This window comes from Arthroderma uncinatum (assembly GCF_011692745.1).
Source record: "Arthroderma uncinatum strain CBS 119779 chromosome Unknown scaffold4, whole genome shotgun sequence".
NCBI classification, from domain to species: domain Eukaryota; kingdom Fungi; phylum Ascomycota; class Eurotiomycetes; order Onygenales; family Arthrodermataceae; genus Arthroderma; species Arthroderma uncinatum.
The window spans coordinates 3,085,489-3,106,723 of record NW_022983866.1 but is presented as its reverse complement, the minus strand read 5'-3'; the positions used below and the strand labels follow the sequence as shown (position 1 = coordinate 3,106,723).

The following is a 21,235-nucleotide window of genomic DNA, read 5'->3' as shown; positions in this document are numbered from 1 at the left end:
TCAAAGTTGACCGGCCGCTAGTCTCCAATGTCTGATGTTCAACTATGCACTTAATATTAGCAATGGTAATAATATTTGCTTTTAGTTGGTACTTCTTTCGTATGCAGCTAAATCACGTACTGTGGTCGTTGATAAGATGTTCGACATCTCGCATAATCTCGACATATCGATTATGCGTTCTTTCTGCAAGGTGGGCTAGATTTGGGCTATGCTCCTTGTATGCAGCAGTGGGCTGCGAATGGAGCACAAATGGCACCGCTAGAAGGCCCTATATCAACTATTCAGCTGTGTCCCCCGCATCCTGGGGAGCGAACTCAACTTACTTTAATCCACTCGATCTGGGGTCCGTATGGTTAAAGTTAGTCTTCATGTGTGAGGAACTACCAGTTTATATCAATAAGCGTTGAAAGGAGTCTCACTAGTTGATCACGGCGATGCGACTGTTGGGATAGCAGTTAGCTGTGTCTGTCACTATGGCAGCCTCACGATTGCGCAACAGCAGGGGTATATCGACTGCTACGCCCCATGTCGTCATACAAATGAGCACTGGTACCCAACTTACCTTGAGTGCATCTATTACTTATGTCAGTCCTGGGATCTATCTTGACATTGGTCCCCTGGAGAATCAGCAGTCACTTACATTCTACTCGGTAGCGCGTAGTCATTTTGCTTGCCTGCCTGCCTGCCTGTCTGTCTGTTTGTCCGTCTGAGAGTGTATCTATTAAGCCGAGTCCGATAGATGGTCCGTATTACATGCAGCCTTCATGGGTTTCTATCAATGTTCCTCTCGTTGTCTCTAACTTGGTCGTCGTCCAGCAGGTCAGAACTCCGCACGCTGGCCGGTCTTGGCAGTGTCTTGTTTATCCCAACGTCGTTCCTCTGCACTTCACACCAACAACACCTACAGAGTACATACATTCTCGCCATTGAAAGGAGTCTGCTCTACGTATGATTGAAGGTACAGGTGAACTCAGCCTGCACTACATTACGATGTTCGATGTCGAAGGATGGATCATGGGGACGATAGTTCCTCCGTCGGCACAATTACGGCAAGTTAAATACAAGGATGATGCGACTATGATACGAAGGACCTATAGCACAACTCTTGACAGAGCTCAGAGTTAGACTTTGGAGCACCTGTGGTGGCCGTGGAGGCCGACGGAGCAGACGAGGCCATATCCACAGTACCCTCTTCTCCTGCGTGAGACCCTGAGACACCGAGGGACGTTTACGTTTGACGGGGGTGATCCTTGGTATCTCTATCTATTTTGAAGTTACTGTTTTTTCTCGTGGAATCCCTGTGCTACTGCGGAGGCCCCATTCCTGCCTATATTAAACCCTCTCGTTTGCCTTTTCCATCTCTATTTATTCACCTGTTGCAGAGGACGGAGTACACAGTCATAAACCATGCTTGGGTCTATAATAGCAGCCGCTGCAGCGGCCTGTTGCCTATATTATGGATATTTTGCCGCCCTCAGATATTTCGAGTCGAGACAAGTTCGTTTGCGGGAAAACACACAGCCAATCCCCAAGGTGACGCAATCACCCGTCAAATTTGGAATTGATTTCTATAACCGGGTTACCAAGGCCGTCGACGAGAATCGTTACTTGGAACTGGAGACCGAACTGTTCGAACAGTATGGCGACACCTTCTCGTTTTCTATGTTTGGAACGACAAGTGTGATGACTCGTGAACCAGAGAATATCAAGACTGTACTTGCAACCAAATTCGAGGATTTCAGCTTTAGCGCTGCGAGATACAACAGCTTTGCACCAATGCTTGGGGATGGCATCTTCACCCACATGTATGGAGGGGGAGAAAAGGGACAGCCGTGGCGCCACTCACGTAACGTGCTTCGCCCACAATTTGCGAAGCAGCAAATCCAAGATCTCACTGTTCTCGAGTCATTCGTACAGAATATGTTTAAATTGATACCGGAAAACCAGACCTTTGACCTCCAAGAGCTTTTTTTCAAGCTTACTATGGATACAGGTGCGGCGTTGTCATTTTCCATCACGCTGCTGCTTAGTATATCGCTTACCTATTTTCCATGCTCTAGCCACGGACTTCTTATTTGGGGAAAGCGTGAACAGCTTATTGCCAGGCTGCCCAGTGGAAGAAGCCCAGTTTTATGATGACTTCACACGAGGAACAGGTATATAGCTTAGCCCATACGCCTTTTCCAAATAGATTTTTCTGTGAAACTGACTCAACCTCAACAATGTTAGAACTTCTTATGCGTCGATTGACTCTCCAGGACTTTTATTGGCTCCAAAAAGATGGCGCTGAATTCCAACAGCTTTGCAAAAATATGCATGCATACTTGGATAAATTTACTAGAAAGGCACTGCAACTACAAGCTACGGGAAAGCCAACCGGTCATGAGCTAGGTGGCAAGTACGTGTTCCTGGAAGAGGCGGCACAAAATTTCAAAGATCCTGTTCGACTTCGATCGGAGCTCTTTAACATCCTCCTTGCTGGGCGAGACACAACAGCAAGTCTGTTATCAATATGTTGTCACCAGCTAGCTAGGCATAAAGAGGAATGGTTCCGCCTACGAAAGGAGGTCATTGAGACTATTGGGAACAGGAAGCCAACGTATGAAGATATTAAGTCACTCAAGTACCTTCGCTACGTTCTCAACGAGAGTGAGTTGTCTCCTTTCTACAAGCCTGCATAGCTCTCTCGGCTATAACTGCTTCCCCCTACTATGAGCCCCTTGGATTCATAGGGCCAGATTAAGATCTCCTTATACATCCTATAATCACCCATCTTTTGGCTTGCTAGAATATATACTCCTACCCCTCAGTTCCCTATAAACGCCGATATGGTCCATAAATTCCTGATATCTTGTGCCTAATGCTAACGTACTTTTTTGTGATTTTTTTTTAGCCCTTCGGCTATTTCCTGTTGTGCCTAGCAACGGCCGTGAAGCTACCACTATGACCACTCTACCTCGCGGTGGTGGCCCAGATGGAAAGGGCAAGGTACTGATTCCCAAAGGCACGAATGTATTGTATTCGGTCTGGGGTCTTCATCGTTCACCAAATTCGTACGGGCCAGACCCTACCACGTTCAGACCCAGCCGCTGGGAGTCCATTCGTGTAGGTTGGAACTATTTGCCATTTAATGGTGGCCCTAGAATTTGTTTAGGCCGTGAGTGCATCCCTATACCTCCTTTTGCCATTATCTGCAGCAATAAATGCCCAAAGAGCACATGAAAAATAGAAAGTTAAAGAAGGAAAATTGCTAACCTCGCGCTGTAGAGCAATATGCATTGACAGAAGCATCCTATGTCCTTATTCGACTTTTACAAACATTCCAGGATATTGAAAATCGAGATCCTGTTCTACCTTTTGTTGAAGACTTGAGGCTAACAATGGCTTGTCATGGAGGTACAAAAGTATCATTGACACGAAACGTATCCTCTTAAAGCTAGGTTTAAACACCTTTCTAGCCTATTTCACCCCCCACTTACTCCTATAGTTTCTGTATGTATTGATTGTTTTATAATTGCTGTGGATATAATGATTGAAGCCTGATAATTGATTTTTAGCTGTCTAGTGTTTGCTAAACGATCAAATGATGCCACATTGTTTACGCCACTCATAACCTGAAAAGAAACGCGCAGAAAATCAACGGAACCATACCCAATATCCAATGCAACGCATAAAAAATCCATATGTACAACTCTATACGCTGCCCGCAAAACCATAGCGAAATAGGAAAGCAAGCCTAGAGGGAAGGCTTATAAAAGAAATGCCGAAACCGAATCAACAGGCTTAGGACCGATGCACCAAGCAAAAAGAAAAGAAATACTTCAAAATGAAACAAAGAAAAGAAAAAAGAAAAAAGTTCTTATTCCAACGCATGAAACACAATATCATTGCCCATCTCCTTTTCGATCAGGGTACAAATATGTGTCTGTCTCCCACCACTGGGTTCCATCGCTTGCCAATGTGTCTCTATATTGTGGAGCAGTTTGCGGAGCAAAATGCCTGTCGACATTCTCCAAGACTCCGCTGACATCACGAGGCCGGGAACGCTCGTCGAGATAGCGCTGCATTGAGTAAGACGTGTCGTTTGGATCTATAGATCCGAGGAAACGGTTCGAATCATGCGAAGATACAGTGCCTGCGGGGTCATAAAATGAAGATACAGAAGCCCCGGCAGCTGTTGGAGGGGTATATTGGTGATATGAAAGGTCGGTGGGGCTAAGATCAGAAATTCTATGACTATTTCCACCTAGAGCCTCGTGGTAGTTAGGTGAATCACTACCACGGTGACTAAGGGTAGATGCTCTTGCTAACCGTGAGCTGGCGAGAGCATGGTTGCTGCCAATACCTGAGTTGCTGGTTCTTTGTGAAGGGTATTGTTGGGCACCCGAGGGGAGATATTGAGGCTGGGCGTGCGTCGACGCGTTTTGTGGGTTACGGTTATTCGAATGAGCTGGGTGGCATCTCGAACCCAATTCATGGACAGGGCGGGAGTGAGATGTTGAAAAGCTTTGCCCATTTAAACGGTGGTCCACACGACGGTCATCATGGAGTGTGCAAGCTGACGTTGGATGTGAACCCGACATTGCATGTGATGGCCTGGGTCTGTTCGCCATAGTGGGTAGATCTGACGAGATGAGAATCAGTACTCTGATACCTCTCTCAAGTGTTTGCTCACGGCTTCTCACAAGGCGTTTAGCCACAAGAGTCGAGATCAGTGGAGCTTTGGCAACAAAGAGAATAAAAGCTTCAGAGAGCGTCAGAGCAAGCTGATAGAGCACGATATTGGAAAGGGAGAGTTAAAACTTTGCTCGGGGCTTCGCTGTATAAATACCATATGGCAAAGCCACCCGCCACAGAAACAGTGGCGTGCTTGTGTTAGGCTTCTAACTGATATTTACAGACAAGGCATGCGGTTTTTCATACCCTCACTTTCCCGCTTCACCTTCCAGGAAAGGATTTGAAGCTGGAGAGCTGTGAATCGAATGCAATCACTGCCCTTAAAGATGGTCAAAAACGGGAGCCCTGAATCTGCCTGCGTGATTGAAGCGAGGCTTTGCGCCCGTTTCAAGGATGTGAACCTTTATCGACTTAGCCCTGATTCTAGAGAGAGCCAGGCGCCTTTGAGAAAGGCATTCGAGTCGGCGTTTGTACGCCAAACAGGAACATGCTCCTGGGCGGCCGGGGCTGTGCTGGAGGTAAAGGCGCGCGCAGTTCTCTATCAAGTGGCGCGGTTATTATTCAAGTCAGGACGATAGCAGAGCTATCACATGTTATTGCATTATACTAAGGCCTCTGACATTCTTCATCATTGTGCGGATCCGGCTGGTCTGCCTTTGGCGTCTTGGACGGTACCTCCGCTCTCCTATTAACTGGCTGCAGTATACATCCGCGTCAAGGGGGGAGAAAAATTACCTCCATGGTACACCTTGCATTGTTGCCTAGTTTACGGTTTATATCCAGAATTCACCCCATTAACCCGTGTTGACAGTGGCAAGATCTATCACTTGCGAAATCTTAGTGGTAGTACGTTTGGCAATTCCACAAATATCAAAGAGCAATGAACCCAGCGCTATTGTCCTCTGTCCGATTATATTCCCCTTGTAGTTGATGGTGAGTTTCAGCCAGTCACTCGTAGCAAAAATATTATGGACGTGTACTGGGGAGATAAGTCACGTCCATCCCTATTAGTTTGATAACTACACTGGGAGTTTCACTGTCTGTCGTCGTTTGACTTATTCAGCCAGCGAGCGCCTCCCCCAGCCCCGAGAATCATCTCCACAACTCGAATCTCTCGCGGCTTGGATTACCATCGAATACGATAGGATCTTCACTGGCGAGGCGTGGGATATAGAATATTCAGCTAATGGCGTTCATTTTACAATAGAGAAAAAAATCTTCTAGATATGCTTATTTGTCAATTCCTTCTAGTAAATTATTGTAATTTGTAACTGATAAACAACGGTTTGAAGCCCTGCATTCGTGCACTGCCCTGAAAGATGCAGACTGTTCGATTTTAGGGTTAGAGGCTATGGTGTGAAAGTTACCTAGTAGCCATGGGAGGAAAAAAGAAGAAGAGAGAAAGGGAGGTACAAGGAACACGAGAATGAAGCTAGGAAACCATACAGAGTAATGGAGAGTAAAAAAGGACGCAGGTTATGATCAGTTCCCCTGTAGCAACAGATCCAAGAGGGAATAAAGTTCGGGGACACATGAGGCGAATTGCAGTATGCATCATTTCACCTGTTCAAGATCCTCGGGCTTCATGTGGTGCACCTCTATCTTATGTCGTTTCAACTGATCAATCCTGGCAAACCCTGCACTGTTTTTACAGCCGGGGATGTTGCATTTGAAAGCTTTCTGGTGTTTTTGTAGATGTGCTCTAAGTCATCCTGTCAGCTACTCAACTGAGATTACACTTACCCAGACTAAAGGGAGCAACAAGAACGGGATACGTATAATATACTAACTTAAATGAAGAATTTCGTTCAAATATTACCAACTCCCCATCGCGAACTCCGCCCTTGGTGCATTTTTCACGCTCTGGACAGATCCAGCTCCCTACTCCACGTCTACCAAGGCGAGGATAGATACCTTGAAAACTCTCCACTGACATTGGAGCGGTCATAGGCTGCGATCCATCGGCTGCACTGCTCTGCTCTGAACTCCAAGAGGCCGCAGGTGACGATGAGGCGAAGCTAGAACCCACAGTGCAATTCGGGTTTACCCCACTGCTATTTGGGGCATTGCTGCTTGATCTCTGCGAAACCAGGGCAGCGGAGACGGCTTGGGGCAGATCGGCTAATGGGTAAGGGGGATTGGGGCTTTGATCCCAAACCATAGCAGTTTCATTGGCCATATTCTCAAGTTTTGTAGCGAGTGTTCTGTGTATCAATTTGTGAGCGTGTTAGGATTCGTGGGGCAATAGAGGGACGTATTTTGGTAGGTCGTCAGAATTTATTCAACTGGGGAAATGTAATGGCATGTACCAAGATACACGGAGTGGCGTTTGATGGAGGCGGAAGGGTAGGTGTTATCAATAAAAAGAGGTGGGATAGGAGGAAGCTCACTTTAGATAACGTTCCTTCTCACTCATATAGCCGACCACGTCCATGTCAGAGAGTTGATGCATTGTATTTAATTGTTGGATATGACCCTCGATGTAAGCTTTTATATCATCTGCCTCCACCAAGGCAGAGGCTATTCGTGAAGTCAAAGTCATCAAATGGACAAGAAACTCTCCGATTTCAACCAGCTGGCAGCTTGAAACGGGCGCCGGCTTTTCGTCTGCCTGCTTAGAATATGCAGGTGTGGGACCAGAAGGCTGTTGTAACAGAGCCCAAGCGGACGTGGAGTCGTCCAACTTGGGCGTAGGTAAAGGCTGTGGTGTAAGCCCTAGTTCGGTGGCAGAGCCCGTATCCTGCCCATTTTCACTCTGGTCAGATAGATCTAGCTCGCTAAGCTTGGTCCGGATGACTTCTTGAAGCCATGGACTCAGGGGCTGTGAACATGTGAGAAGGAGGCTTGTTGCTAGCTCGCTCGACGACATGGCAGGCATATAAGGTGCTAGATCTATGGCAGTGGCATCGCTAGGAACTTTACGTGGTAGGCGTTCTTTGGATACCTCCGCCTGCGGCGAAATAGGAAATTGAAAATGATGGACCAGACGAAAAGGCGCACGCTGGGAGAAGGCCAAAAAAAGGGGGGGATTAGGCTGTTTGACAGGCCGTGGAGCGAGGGAGGGAGGGGGGTCCAAAGGGCACAGCCTGCTCATAAATGGAGGCTGGGACGTCGGTTAACCTTCAAAATTCGGCTCCCTGGCTGTAGGAAAGGATGCTCTGCATATCAGGCGGCCCAGGCAAGGCGGAGATGCATCGCCAGCCTTGCCGCCTTCGAAGGTAGCAGAGGTTGCTGCAAGCTTGCGCAGAAGAGCGACCAGGAACCCCAGTCATGTCACCGGCCAGCATTGGGGCTTGTAGAGCTGTGGGCACCACATCGGCGACTTGTCTGCGCGTCCTCTGCATCTATTGCGGTCCTCTGCCTCTGTCTCCTCGTATCATCGTCAGTATCAAGTGATTGTAGTTTTCTCTTTTCTCCCTCGTATCTCGTTGTTCTCTCTTTTCTCTCACGTGACTTTTCCGCTGGCAGGCACTGACTAATCAAGGTCAGGTGATGCGGCTCTGTGGCAATTATGTAATGCGGGACGGCCCCGTCACCGCCTTCTCAGACGGGAATAGAAGCGGGGCGCCGGCAGAATAACCTCAGCCTTTTCAGCCGCATCCGAAAGTTGCTCTTTTGAATTCGACTTTCCCTCTCTGCTTAGCAGCGCTATAAGTCTCTCTGCAGCGGCCCCAACCTTCTGCTCTTGTTTTCTCGTTGCCATATCAGGAGTTTAGCCTCAACCACACTCCGTCCTATGATGCCGTGTGAATAATTATGTCATTCGCCAAGAAACGCAGTCTGTTCGACGAGGCCTTAGATCTACATGAGCCACTCGCCAGCGTTTTATACCCGCCTAACTCAATATCACGTCCTGGAACTCTAATGGCCTTCATCGAAAATGAGTTTGGAGGCTGGCGCCAGGAGCCCGCACATCATGTCGCAAACGAGATACAAGGACTCCCGCAGCACCGGTCCCTGAGCAGCACAATGAGTCCAGAGTCTGATCAGGGTGATGTCCATTCCCCACGTAAGAACATGCAGTTCCAGCAGAGATCCCGCTTTGAGGTCGCTGATCATTGAGTTTATCGGGCAGAGAACCACCGGGCTGCTGCCACCGACAACAGTGGCCATGGATTCAATCCCAGCGACGATGTGGGAGTCCAACCGTTCCTTGGCCCAACCGTAGCAGTTTCTTCTAAAAATGTGGCTCCCGACCGAAAAGATGAGGAGGAGCTTATCAATCCGTTTGCGCGAAACGAGAATTGGAGACACAGGTCCCCGAGAAAGATCATAGTACCACCAGAGGACGGAGAAATCAGCAGTTACATTAAAGTAAGACTGAATTTACCCAAGCCTCAGCACAATAACCTCGAGGGCCAGCTGGTTAAGCGTGCCTGCTCAAACGAACGGACAGTTATTCCTATAAAATCAGGAATTCATCCTCAGAGGGACAATGGTGGACGTCGCATTGTGCCTCCTGGCATACCTCTACGCATGCCCCCGAGCATTGGCGCCGCTGGCGGCGTGTCAGAGAACCGACTTGATGGACAATTCTTCAAATTTTGTATGTCTTTCTTCCTACACTGCGTTAGCCTGTTAGTAGTTGTCACTGCTTCTCAAGACAGATCCATTGACGTAAACATGATTAGACCAGGCCGCCTTTTGCTCGGGAAGGACCCTTCTCTCCGGAACAAATTTCTGGATTACAGAAATATTGGCCATGTTTCATAAAGATCAGTGTGTAAAGCACGCTGTACTGGCGTTAAGCGGCAGTTATTTGCTCGATTACAGTCCACACGGGAGCCTCCAAGGACGTGTCAATTATCACTATCACCAAGCCAAGGTGATGATAAGTAGGGCCCTGCAAAAAAAAGAAATCAAGACCACTGGGCAAGGCGATAGCCTTGTTGCAGCCATAATGCTGCTTCTAGTAGACGATGTGAGTCCATCGGCCGTCATTTGTCCCACCTTCCAATATCTTCACAGAAGGGAGAGAGTAGTTGACGTGTCGCTATCAATTTATAGTGCGTGAACTGGGAGTTGCGGATCAACCACGCCAAACCGAATTGGCTATTAGCTGCCCGGTTAGGAAAGTCCATTCTAGACAGCTCAGATCCTGGCTTCAGATACTGGAAAGCGAATAATACACAATATACCGCTGCAAGGCACGGATATGGAAATTGGGTAGCCCTGGCATGCATTCTCAGTGAGCTTGTGACGCCGCTAGCCTCAAGGGGAAATCCAAATGCGTATGGCTGGCTTCTTGCAGGCACAGAGAGGGAAAGTTGGAAGATCAACGGTGGAACGGGACTCTGCCCGAAGCTACTTCACATGATCTCGCAGATAACATACCTGTCCATTTTGGTGAAGGAGGTAAGCTGATACAATGATCGCCTTATATGCCGCCTCTGTGTTCGGTTTCTAGGCTTGAATACCTAACCTTTATCACAGGATGCCTCGACTGCCCCTATTTCTGCTGCGAAGATGATTGGAAGCCGTTTGAAATTGTTCCACCAGTGGTCAGAGCTTTCTAAGGGCTATCCGAGTGCGGAAGAACTCCTCCGATCGTGCGATTTGGATGACGATGGGAAAGTTCAGACTCCCGCGAAAGTTACAGAACTCACTGGACAAACTTGGGTTGCCGCTGCTCAAATATATCTCAACTGTCGGCTTCTCCGGTAAGTCAAATCCTTACTAAATCTGGGCCACGTAGATTAAGTGCTGATAAAAATACAGAAAACCGCGCCAACATTTAGATGTACAGAAAGCCGTCAACACGCTCTGGAAGTGCGTTACTCGGATGCCATATTCGGGGGTCTTGTTCACATCTCAGGCGCCTTTCTGCCCTATATTTCTCGCATCTCTGGTATCGACGGGAGAAAACGAGAGAAAGATCGCCAAGGAGTGGTTCGAAACAGTTGGCTGGAAAGGGAAATGTAGATCGGTATGTTTGCTCCCAGTCGCTCACGCACAGAGCCTTATAGCAAAGAGTCAGATAGTGAACTAACACTGGCTTCTAGAGCGTTCCTCCAGTATGGAAGGCAGTCCAAACTTTGTGGGAATGGATGGACAATGGGGGAATTGATGATAAATTCGATGAGAGTACACCAGTGCACGAAAGAGCACCCTGGTGGGAGTCTATGGTTGCGCATCTTATTGCAAAGGAGGGTTATGTCAGCTTAACATGACCTCACGATGACGAGTCTCTTTCTTCTAATCACACATATCCATATCCCTTAATTTTATCGGGGTGCATATATGGCTTGCTTTTCCAGGCGTTTCATCAATTTTGCGCACATATTATTCGAGCCAGCGAAGGAACAAAGAACGACTCACTTGACGGTTACATACTTTTATCATTATTTCGGTTTTTGTTCGCAATTTATGAAATCGGAATGTATATATCCTGGTTATTTAATACTCCTCTTAATCTTCGCGCCATTAAAAATTCTTGGAAGTGACATCGAAATGCTAACTAACTAAGCAACTCAGGCAGAACCACCAGTCACGTGATCCAAACTTGCTATAAAAGTGCCCCACGAAGCTCTCAACCACCAACTTCCACTTATCAAGAAACCCATACCCTGAAGAGAGGATAAAAGAACGATATGGCATTAAGGGATAGTCTAATCGGCACCCGGCGTCTCATTAAATACAGCAGGGTGAACAAAAGGGCCAAAGGATGCTGTACTTTTAAAACCGCCAGAAGAAAACAGGACACGCGCTCAGACAAGGAAATCCACCGACCAGATAACTAAGGATTCGCCAAAGGAAGCCAAAGGAAATGAAATACAAAGAGGAAGACAAAAGAAAAGTGTTCAGTCAAGTGTTCCGGAGGCCAATGTCGACAAAAATGTATGCCAGGCCTTGTCGCAGGGTTAGGCTATTAATTCTTACCAAAATCGGCATTGGCCAGAAGATATTCGACTATTAACATACAAGTCAGTCTCATAATAGGTACGCAAGCCTCGAAGAACTTACAAAATGGGCGATTTCCAGGGGTTTGCCACTTGTAAAGCTCGTCGAACCCAGCTAGCTTGAACTGGCTTCTCATTCTCTCTGGCCCATATTTCCACGCCTCGAAAAAGTCAACTTCTTCACCAGCTGAAAAGTACAGACCGAGGGGTGGGCAGTAAATGTCTCTCTTGGCGACGATAGAAAACCTGTGGACAACATCTGGCACTTCGTCGATACGACCGGTAACGTCCCAGTCTTCTTCTCTATACCAATTGCACTCCAAGACCTCGTTTGAATACTCCAACCCGTTTCGAACGAAGCTTTCCCATACTTTGCTTGGATCATGGTATGAATCCCAAAGCTCTGGTAGGTAAGTGCAAGCATCCAGACCCAGGAGCATCAAGTCATCGGGGCCCATGACCTGTTTCCACTCCTCTAGCCTCGACACGGCAAGAGAAAATTCATCGTTTCCAAACATTGATCCGAGGGAAAGGATGAGCTTGGGAGACTTCACTGTCCTTAGCCAGTTTAAGCCATCGCTGAATGCACCCCACAAGCCGAAGCATCGTATATGTTGAAACTCAGGAGCAAGCTCTGCCATCGTCTGTTCCAACGCCTCCTTGGAAAGGTCGAGAGCGAAGTATTGCACTTCCACTCCTAGGCGTTCGAGATGAGCCAAGAGAGGCAATACCTTCCGCGTGTCCCTAATGACAATAAACGTCAGAGCTGTCGTAAGGAAGGTCACAGGATAACATACCCACTACCCATGTCAACGATGGTGCATCCTTCTACTATCCAGTTTGCGATCTGGTCTTTAAAGGTATGCAAGAGATTGATCTCATCCTCGGTTTGGCGGTATCCTGGCAAACGGGTGATATCCCCCCAAATCTGTAACCCTTTGGTGTTATAGAAAAGTCCAGTTGGGAGGTCGCGTGGATGCCCGTCATTGAAGCCCAAGAATTGATATTCAGTTAACTCCTTGAGTGAGAGCTCTAAACGACCACCTCCGATATCGATAACTGTCCCTGGTGCACATATCAGATCGCGAGTGTCCTAAAATTTTATTCCCCTGTCAGACTAAAGCGAACCAGAGGGATGAGAAATGGAGTTCAGACCTCGAGGGGGAAAAGAGAAGGCATCTTTCCGAGTACAATAAGTGTACCTCTCAGAAGGCTTCTTGAGTTCAGCGATGGGGTTGCCTGCGAAGATTGTAATCACAGGAGTGATATAGGAAGATACTGGCTGAGCTTGAAAGGGCTGAATATGCAATGACGATGGATGTCGGTTGACTGGATACAATATTAGGAAAAGGAGAAGAGGCTTCAAGCACCTTTATATGTTTACGACTCTATCTTCACGGTGTTCCGTGAGCGCTTGATCGATGATGTAAGTAGGTGGGATTTACCGCAAGGCATGAAGCTCCAAATGATTATGACAGAAGCCTTTGGCAGGATCGAGAAGGAGTGTAACGGAGAAAACAACGGTTGAATGATATTTGCAAGGTCCATCCCCGCGAAACCGCTCACTACTTGCGAAAAAAGATGATATTGTGGCTGAACAATTCTCTTCCTTGTCGCTGCCTTTGCCGCCTTGAGCTGTGATTGGGGAAGAATTAAGATATCTTAAATCTAAGGCGGCAGGCGTTGGTAGGGGACCAAGCTTGATGAACTGATGAAGGAAGAGGCAGCATCGCCTTCGGTTTTAGTTTACTGATCATCAACTATCCAGCTTCTAGATACAGCTCGCTGCCTTTATTTCAACAGCCAATATCATTAAAAAAAATATTGAGAGGCTCATATACTGTCAGGCATCCTATGCTCCCTTAACTATTTTGTGGTCCGCCTTTCCAGCGGTGAGAATATTGTGGAGAGGTCATCAAGACGCTAGTTACCCTCTAGGCTCTACGAATGAGGAGGCTGGCTGGGGTAGTGAGCTATTTCTTAAGTGGTAATTACGGAGTCCTCCGTACTCCAAAGCGCCCGAAAAAGGTGATAAACAATGTTTCGGGCATAAAATAGTGGAGCCAGGGCAACCGCGATGCAATATACTTACGATAGACGAGGTAGATTATGAATTGTGGCTTGTGATGCGGCATAATTTTATGTCAGAATGAGGCTCTCTCCCAGCTTACAAGCACTGCCACAGGCGCCAAGTTAGGCACGAGGCGGACGAAGGTTGACGATTACTATGGAGTAACCTTTGGAATGAACTGAATATGCGGAGTAACGGGCTATCTATACTAGGCTCTAAAATAAGCTTAAAAGGGGGGAAACATTGTAGAGTCAATGCTGCGTCTATCATATTTATCGATAAAATATAGCTGCCCCCGAGGACTGATGTGTGTACCTAGGGAGCAGCGTAAACTGCAGATTTAAAATGGTATCTCCGTTCAATGGATCGACTCCATGTCAGCTCCTAAACAACCTAGATTTTGACGTAAATGTTGATTATCTACGCATTCCTGGTTACATTTGACACAAATATTTTCAGCAAACTGGACCAGAACTTGATCAAGGACATAAAATCGGCTTCCTGCAAAGGCTTGGCTAGTATTGTGGAATGCTTAACGCGGATGATGTCCCATATCAAAGGAAAATATGTCCTAGGAGATACTTTTTAGATCACGCGAGGGTAGATAGACCGCACATGCACCTCCATCATTACTCCTGTCCCATGCCCATCTTTTAGCGATGCTTGGATCTAAGCCCCCCTTGATCATCTTCTCGACGTAAGTTCCTATATTAGGCATGAATTTCCAACCATGGAAGGATCCCCCAGTTACAACATAGAGATGCTGAGCATGAGGATGGGGACAGAGTATGAAATCCTGATTTGGCGTCACGGCATCCCTACAAGCAATTAGCTCACCACCGGGCGCCGGGTTAGCGGGAAAGGTGCCTACCAACACATCCTATAGAACTCCGGGACAAGGCTGGTCAGATATTTGCCATACAACATAGCCCTGACACGCTCAGTCTCGATCTTCAGCTGCGACGGTACATCATGGCTCCAGGTGCTATGGAGCGGATCCTCCGGCGGAATGGAAATATTGTCGCCCAGACCTCCGTGGTAGACCGTGTTTGTAAAGCTTAGTTCGTGAGTGCATTTAAGCAGCCCTGCCTTTCCAGGCGGAATGCTCTCCCCTAAACATGATTAGAAATTGAAGAATATAACTGTTGAGCTGAGGCAGGACAGACCAGGGGTGTCTCCAACGGCCTTTACCACGATTGGAGCAGATCCAAACTTGGCCATCTGATCCGCAGGAACTCGATAAGCACACATAACAGCGGCAGCGGCAGTCAGCCTGCCACCAACCTGCAGCCTAGGGCTACCCGGTGCGCTATCTGCCAGTAGTTTGGCGGTACCAGCCCCCGTACAGAGGATGATGTGCTCTGCGTGTAGATCAACGCCAGTAACGGTTCTCGCACCGAGGCAGCCACCAGTCTGATCGAACAACAGCCTATCGACAGCAAGGGGGAGGAATTTCACACCTAGGGCGATGGCAGAACTAATCACGTTCCGCAACGCATTCTCTGCGTCCCCCCACCCGGCCTCCGCGTTCCACAGACATGTCTCGACTCCGTCCCAGTCTGTATCCCTGAAAATGCCCCCAAACCGCCCTCGGGCCACCTCAGGTTCAATGGTTTCAACGGGCACGGAGGCCATTGAGTCGGCTTTCTCAGCAGCTACACTGGTATAGTTCTCCACGATCTTGCTCGCGTGCTCTTGTGTTGTGGCGAAAAGGATGCCTGTCTGCTGAAAATAGGGGCTAAAGATAGGATCAGACTTCCATGCGCGTATAGCCTCTAGGGCGAGGCGCATATAAAACTCATCCGTATACTCTGAGCGAATGATCTTGTTCAGATCATGAGCCGCGGCAGACGGGCAGGGAAAAGGCGTGCGGTCAAGCAGAGTGATCCGGGCCCCTGGTTCAGAGCGTGCGAGGTGTAGTGCGGTCGATGCCCCAAAGCAGCCGGCGCCGATGATCAGGTAGGAGCTGGAGACGGGTGTAGACGGGGTGGACGGGGCGGTCGAGGAGGGTTGTTGACCTGGGGTCGAAGCCATGACAGCGGGCGCCAGAACGAAGCTCGAGCCCGAGTACGACGGCCGAGTACGACGGGCTGGAGGCGATGTTTTCTCATTCTCCCATGGCAGGTGCCCTGACGCCTTTAAGTCAGCTCTAACCTGACCAGATTTAACCTCCACGAGAAGATTCGTGATCAGGCAACAAACACAAGGTCGGGCGACGGCAACGACTGGGCGTTAGGCGACCTGGGCCTTGTGCTCCCCGTTCTGCCCAACGAGCACCATAGCCATGTAGTGTGGATTATATAGATAGATGGACATATATAGATATAGATAGATGTAGATGAGATATAAATATAAATGTAGATGAGATATAGATGAGTAAGGTGGTCGATGCGCTTACCACATCCCCGGGAAGGTCCCGCCAACCTTATCTGATCCTTCTTCAACGTCTTCCTTTTCCTTCGACTTCACCTTCTCGTCTCTTCTTCTGCTCTTCCTCGTCTTTTCCTCTGCTTCCTCCTCCTCACGCTGGTGCCGCCGATGTGGGCGCTGCCTCGGTTCGCGCGGCGACAAGGATAGGTACAAGGTTGCGATCCCTCTTTCCGGTGTTTTGTGCCCTTACTAATGGCCTGACCAGCGATCCGCCCACGTTCTTGCAGTCACTGCGCAGAGAGGGAGAGCGAGCTGCGATCTAGTTAGACAGCGTCCAGCGCCAATCGCGCCTTTGTCCACGGCTTATCGGAGCTTGCCATGGCGTCCGCGGCTTCACCCCGCCGGCTCGAGCTCGAGCAGTTCTCGTCCGCCGGCTCCCCCTCCTGTCCGCCCATTCACTCGCCGTACACGATGGCCGACTTCGCAGGCACCGTCTTCCTCTTCTTCGTCCAGGTCCTGCCTGGACTGCTCTACTCGGCCATCACTTTCACCACCATAACAGTGCCCACCGCCCTCTTCACGCTCTTCTCCATGAGCCTGACCTTCACCATGAACTTCACCACCTTGTACGGCCCCCCCCCGCACGCCGGATAACAATAGCTGCTAACTCTTCTGTAGACTGCTGATAACCCTGTTCCTGGTCTCGACCGTCAGCTGGTTCGTCCGCTACCGCTTCCTGAACAAGTACTCCCGGCTCCCGCCCGAGCCTCAGCGGCAGGAGGCTCAGATCGACCTCTTCCCGGACACCCAGGATGGAGACTCAAAGCCGGGGCTCGCCAACTATCTGGACGAGTTTCTGAGTGCTATCAAGGTCTTTGGGTATCTCGAACGGCCGGTCTTTCACGAATTGACCCGCACGATGCAGACCCGGAAGCTGATCGCAGGCGAAACACTTCTGCTAGAGGAGGAGAAAGGCTTCTGTCTCGTGGTCGATGGGCTCGTGCAGATATTCGTCAAGTCGGCCAGGGAGCGGGAAAAGGACGGGGATAGCTCTGTGGAGGACTCGATGGAGGAAGACGACGAGCACCACCACCGCCACCACCAGGGCTACCAGTTGCTGACCGAGGTCAAGAATGGTGCTTCCATGTCTTCTCTTTTCTCCATCCTGTCACTCTTCAGCGAAGACGTGAAGCTCCGTCACGAAGAAGGTGCGGAGCCCAATTCGTCCAGCCCCGTGAGCCCAACCCCCTTTGCCAACAGTCCGCGGTCTTCCTATCAGGACCGCCATCACCACCGTGATATATCCCTCCAGTCAAGCGGCGGACGTCTTCCGACTGTCCCGCCCATGACACTAGACGATACAGCTTCCTCTCCCCATTTCTCTACAGCCCAGACCCCGCCAAACTCCTCAGGGCACAACCGACGCCTTCCCAAGCGCTCGAGGACCAATTCCATCCACCCGGACATCGTCGCCCGCGCCGTCGTCGATACTACCATAGCCATCATTCCAGCCAGTGCATTCCGACGCCTTACTCGACTATACCCGCGAGCAACTGCCCATATCATACAAGTTATCCTTACTAGACTACAGCGTGTAACGTTTGCTACAGCACATTCATATCTTGGACTAACCACGGATGTCCTGAGTATAGAGAAGAAGATGAACAAGTTTACCTCTTTTGATCTGCCTAATGATCTGCGCGGCGCTCCACTGGACAGACTAAAGCAAAAGTTCCAGAGAGCTGTGCAGCGGCTTGGGCCTGAGGAAGGGACCAAGGGAATCGCTCTGCATAACCCGGGTGTCCACAATAGGCGGAGATCGAGTAGCTCACTGCGAAAGGACGCAGCACTCAGGGCAAAGATCCCTAATACGCCGGGCCAGCATGGCTCGCCCACTTCCCCCAGTCTAGATCGAGAGTCCGCCGGCGTCAGTCCGGGAGATCTTCTCTCTACCATCCAACTGTCCCGGTTTGGGCCACGATACGGTAACGATCGCCGGATCAAGTCACGAAGCACATTCCATGACTCAAATCATCCAGCCCTCAGGACTCCAATGCATACCTCTCCAGACTCCAGTTCTCCAGCAAAACCCCTCTTCAACTCCCCAGCCGCCGTCCACGTAAATGAAGATGTCCTCTTCCGCGAATCAATACTCGACTGCATGGTGAAAGCCCTGGGGCTAACAGCAAGTACCCGGGAGGTCCTCCCGCTCCCCAAGGGCTTTGGGTCAGCCGATGCCTCCCCGCACTTGGTCTCGTACGACTCACGTAAACAAAAGGCTGTGTTTAACAATGCCTTTGGCTATATCGATCCCTACGAGGCATCCGGGGATGGCGACTCCGAGTCACAGATGAGCATGTCTGTCACCAGCGCGGGTGGGACACCCCCAATAGCGAACTTGAAGTCTGAGCTGAGCGATGAGATTGAAATTGTCTACTTCCCCAAGGGTTCGGTATTGGTTGAGCAGGGCGAGCGGAACCCAGGCCTGTATTATGTCATTGATGGGTTCTTGGATGTCGGTATCCCAGTGAACGATAAGGGAGAGGACCTGATCGGTCCATCCAGGGGCAACATCCATGCCAATGAGCCCTTGTTACCGCTTAGACGGCCGTCGGGTATCTCACAAGACCGTTTACCAACACAGACACAGCGGAAGAAGGCTTCTCGCCGCTCGCTGTATATGGCCAAACCGGGCGATATAGAGGGCTACATTGGCTCGATTACTTCATACCGATCGTTTACAGATGTGACTGCTAAGACGGACGTGTATGTCGGCTTTTTGCCGCGAGTATGCCTCGAGAGAATTGCGGATCGATATCCTCTTGTCCTCCTCTCTATGGCGAAGCGGTTAACCAGCGTTCTTCCTCGACTACTCCTACACATCGACTTCGCATTGGAATGGATACAAGTTAGCGCGGGCCAGGTCATTCACCACCAGGGTGATGAGAGCGATTCAATCTACATCGTCTTAAATGGACGTCTGCGCTCAGTTCTAGAGTCTGGAGACGGCAAAGTAAGCGCTGTCGGCGAACATGGCCAAGGTGAAAGCGTGGGTGAACTTGAAGTCATGACCGAATCTACTCGTCCTGCGACCTTGCATGCCATTCGTGATACAGAGCTGGCGAAGTTTCCCCGCTCACTTTTCAATAGCCTCGCACAGGAACATCCCGGGATAACGATACAAATATCAAAATTGATTGCGCAACGCATGAAGCACCTTGTTAATTCTAAGTTACTCGAGATTGGAGGTGAAAAGGCACAAGATGATGCCAACGCTGTTACGTCGACACTAAATCTGAGGACTGTCGCCATCCTTCCCGTCACTTCTGGGATACCCGTTGTAGAATTCGCGAGCCGTCTACTCAGCGCATTTAACCAGATCGGAGTCACAGATGGCGTTGCCTCACTTCACCAAGCCGATATCTTTAATCACCTCGGCCGTCACGCCTTTAACCGGATGGGCAAGTTGAAACTTTCACAGTACCTTGCTGACCTCGAAGAACGTTATGGCATGGTTCTATACGTTGCAGACACCAGCGTCAATGCCCCATGGACACAGACCTGTATCAGCCAGGCAGACTGCATACTGCTAGTTGGTGTCGCCGGAGCTTCACCCAGCATCGGCGAATATGAACGTTTCTTGCTAGGAATGAAGACAACAGCCAGGAAGGAATTGGTATTGTTACACGCAGAACGATACTCACCACCAGGACTAACAAGACAATGGCTGAAAAACCGCATGTGGATTAATGGTGGCCACCACCATATTCAAATGACGTATCGGGCGACGCCAGAACCAGCCCTGCCACAAATCAAGCGATTTGGCACTGTACTCAAGCAGCGTGTGCAGGTTATTCAGGCTGAGATACAGAAGTATACATCCCGCCGAATCCGCCAGGAACCGCTATATTCTGCGACGACACCATTTAAGGGCGACTTCCACCGCCTCGCGCGTAGGCTATGTGGCAAGACAGTTGGTTTGGTCCTTGGAGGTGGTGGAGCACGCGGCCTCGCCCATATAGGCGTGATCACGGCGCTTGAGGAGGCCGGTATCCCCATCGATATAGTTGGTGGTACATCGATAGGCGCATTCATCGGTGCTCTATACGCTCGCGATGCAGATGTGGTACCTATGTATGGCCGCGCAAAGAAATTCGCAGCCAAAATGGGTAGTATCTGGCGGTTTGCTCTAGACCTCACATACCCGTCTGTCTCATACACGACAGGCCATGAGTTCAATCGCGGGCTCTTCAAAGCCTTCTCTGATAGCCAGATAGAAGACTCGTGGCTCGAATTCTACTGCAATACGACGAATATTAGCCAGTCTCGGCTAGAGTATCATTCTTCGGGGTATGTATGGCGGTATGTGCGTGCGTCGATGTCACTGGCAGGCCTTCTTCCGCCGCTCTGTGACGAAGGTAGCCTGCTTCTTGACGGCGGGTATGTTGACAACTTAACCGTTGCTCGCATGAAATCTTTAGGCGCGGATGTGATATTCGCCGTGGACGTGGGCGCTATCGACGACAACACACCACAGGTATATGGTGACTCCCTCTCTGGGTTCTGGACGGTTCTCAACCGGTGGAATCCTTTCGCGAGCGTTCCTAACCCGCCCACTCTGTCCGAAATCCAAGCACGTCTTGCCTACGTCTCGTCCGTAGACGCCCTGGAACGTGCAAAGAACACACCCGGCTGCCTGTACATGCGGCCGCCCATCGATGGTTTCGGGACACTAGAGTTCTCAAAATTCGATGAAATTTATCAAGTCGGCTACCAATATGGCAAGGAATATTTGGATAGGCTTAGGAAAGAAGGCGCACTCCCGATGCAGGAGGAGACCGAGGAGAAGAAAAATATGCGACGGACCATGGCACCCAGAAGGGCGAGTATCTAGATCGTGATGACGATACTGATGCTAGGCCTTACCCATACAGTATGGGTGCCTCTCGATTTTTTGCAAACGAAATATAGAAAGGGAAAGGCGGCATTGTTATATATGTACATTGCATTCTTTATTTTGTTTAATATACCCAGGCCGAAGATACCCCTGTGGGCGGATTAAATTGCGTTAAGTTTGAATCTGTTATACCTTCCATTCAGTTAGTTTGCGGCTTCCTAGCATTGGATGGCCTTGATGTAAAATAGTTGCTATTTTCCTCTCGTTCTGTCGTCCCCCTCTTATTGGGTTTTACCGCATCTGCATCGCCGGAAGTTTCTC

The 21,235-nt window shown here is 49.4% G+C and overlaps 4 protein-coding genes across 4 annotated transcripts; 2 read left to right on the top strand and 2 right to left on the bottom strand.

The window, feature by feature from the left end:
- Nucleotides 1-1,407: 1,407 nt before the first annotated feature.
- On the top strand, nucleotides 1,408-2,681 carry GIQ15_06295 (uncharacterized protein; the record flags this gene model as incomplete). Its single annotated transcript, XM_033553712.1, has 3 exons — nucleotides 1,408-1,993; nucleotides 2,061-2,156; nucleotides 2,230-2,681. 3 exons carry the CDS (start codon nucleotides 1,408-1,410, stop codon nucleotides 2,679-2,681), a joined length of 1,134 nt encoding a protein of 377 aa, XP_033404856.1.
- Nucleotides 2,682-11,545: 8,864 nt separating this feature from the next.
- GIQ15_06294 (uncharacterized protein) lies at nucleotides 11,546-12,755 on the bottom strand (the record flags this gene model as incomplete). Its single annotated transcript, XM_033553711.1, has 4 exons — nucleotides 11,546-11,586; nucleotides 11,641-12,320; nucleotides 12,374-12,669; nucleotides 12,732-12,755. The coding sequence occupies 4 exons, from the start codon at nucleotides 12,753-12,755 to the stop codon at nucleotides 11,546-11,548; spliced, it is 1,041 nt and encodes a 346-aa protein (XP_033404855.1).
- Nucleotides 12,756-14,514: 1,759 nt separating this feature from the next.
- GIQ15_06293 (sarcosine oxidase) lies at nucleotides 14,515-15,681 on the bottom strand (the record flags this gene model as incomplete). The annotated part of the gene is made up of 2 exons (XM_033553710.1): nucleotides 14,515-14,759; nucleotides 14,814-15,681. The coding sequence occupies 2 exons, from the start codon at nucleotides 15,679-15,681 to the stop codon at nucleotides 14,515-14,517; spliced, it is 1,113 nt and encodes a 370-aa protein (XP_033404854.1).
- Nucleotides 15,682-16,395: 714 nt separating this feature from the next.
- GIQ15_06292 (swiss cheese) lies at nucleotides 16,396-20,911 on the top strand (the record flags this gene model as incomplete). Its single annotated transcript, XM_033553709.1, has 2 exons — nucleotides 16,396-16,643; nucleotides 16,696-20,911. 2 exons carry the CDS (start codon nucleotides 16,396-16,398, stop codon nucleotides 20,909-20,911), a joined length of 4,464 nt encoding a protein of 1,487 aa, XP_033404853.1.
- Nucleotides 20,912-21,235: the final 324 nt, after the last annotated feature.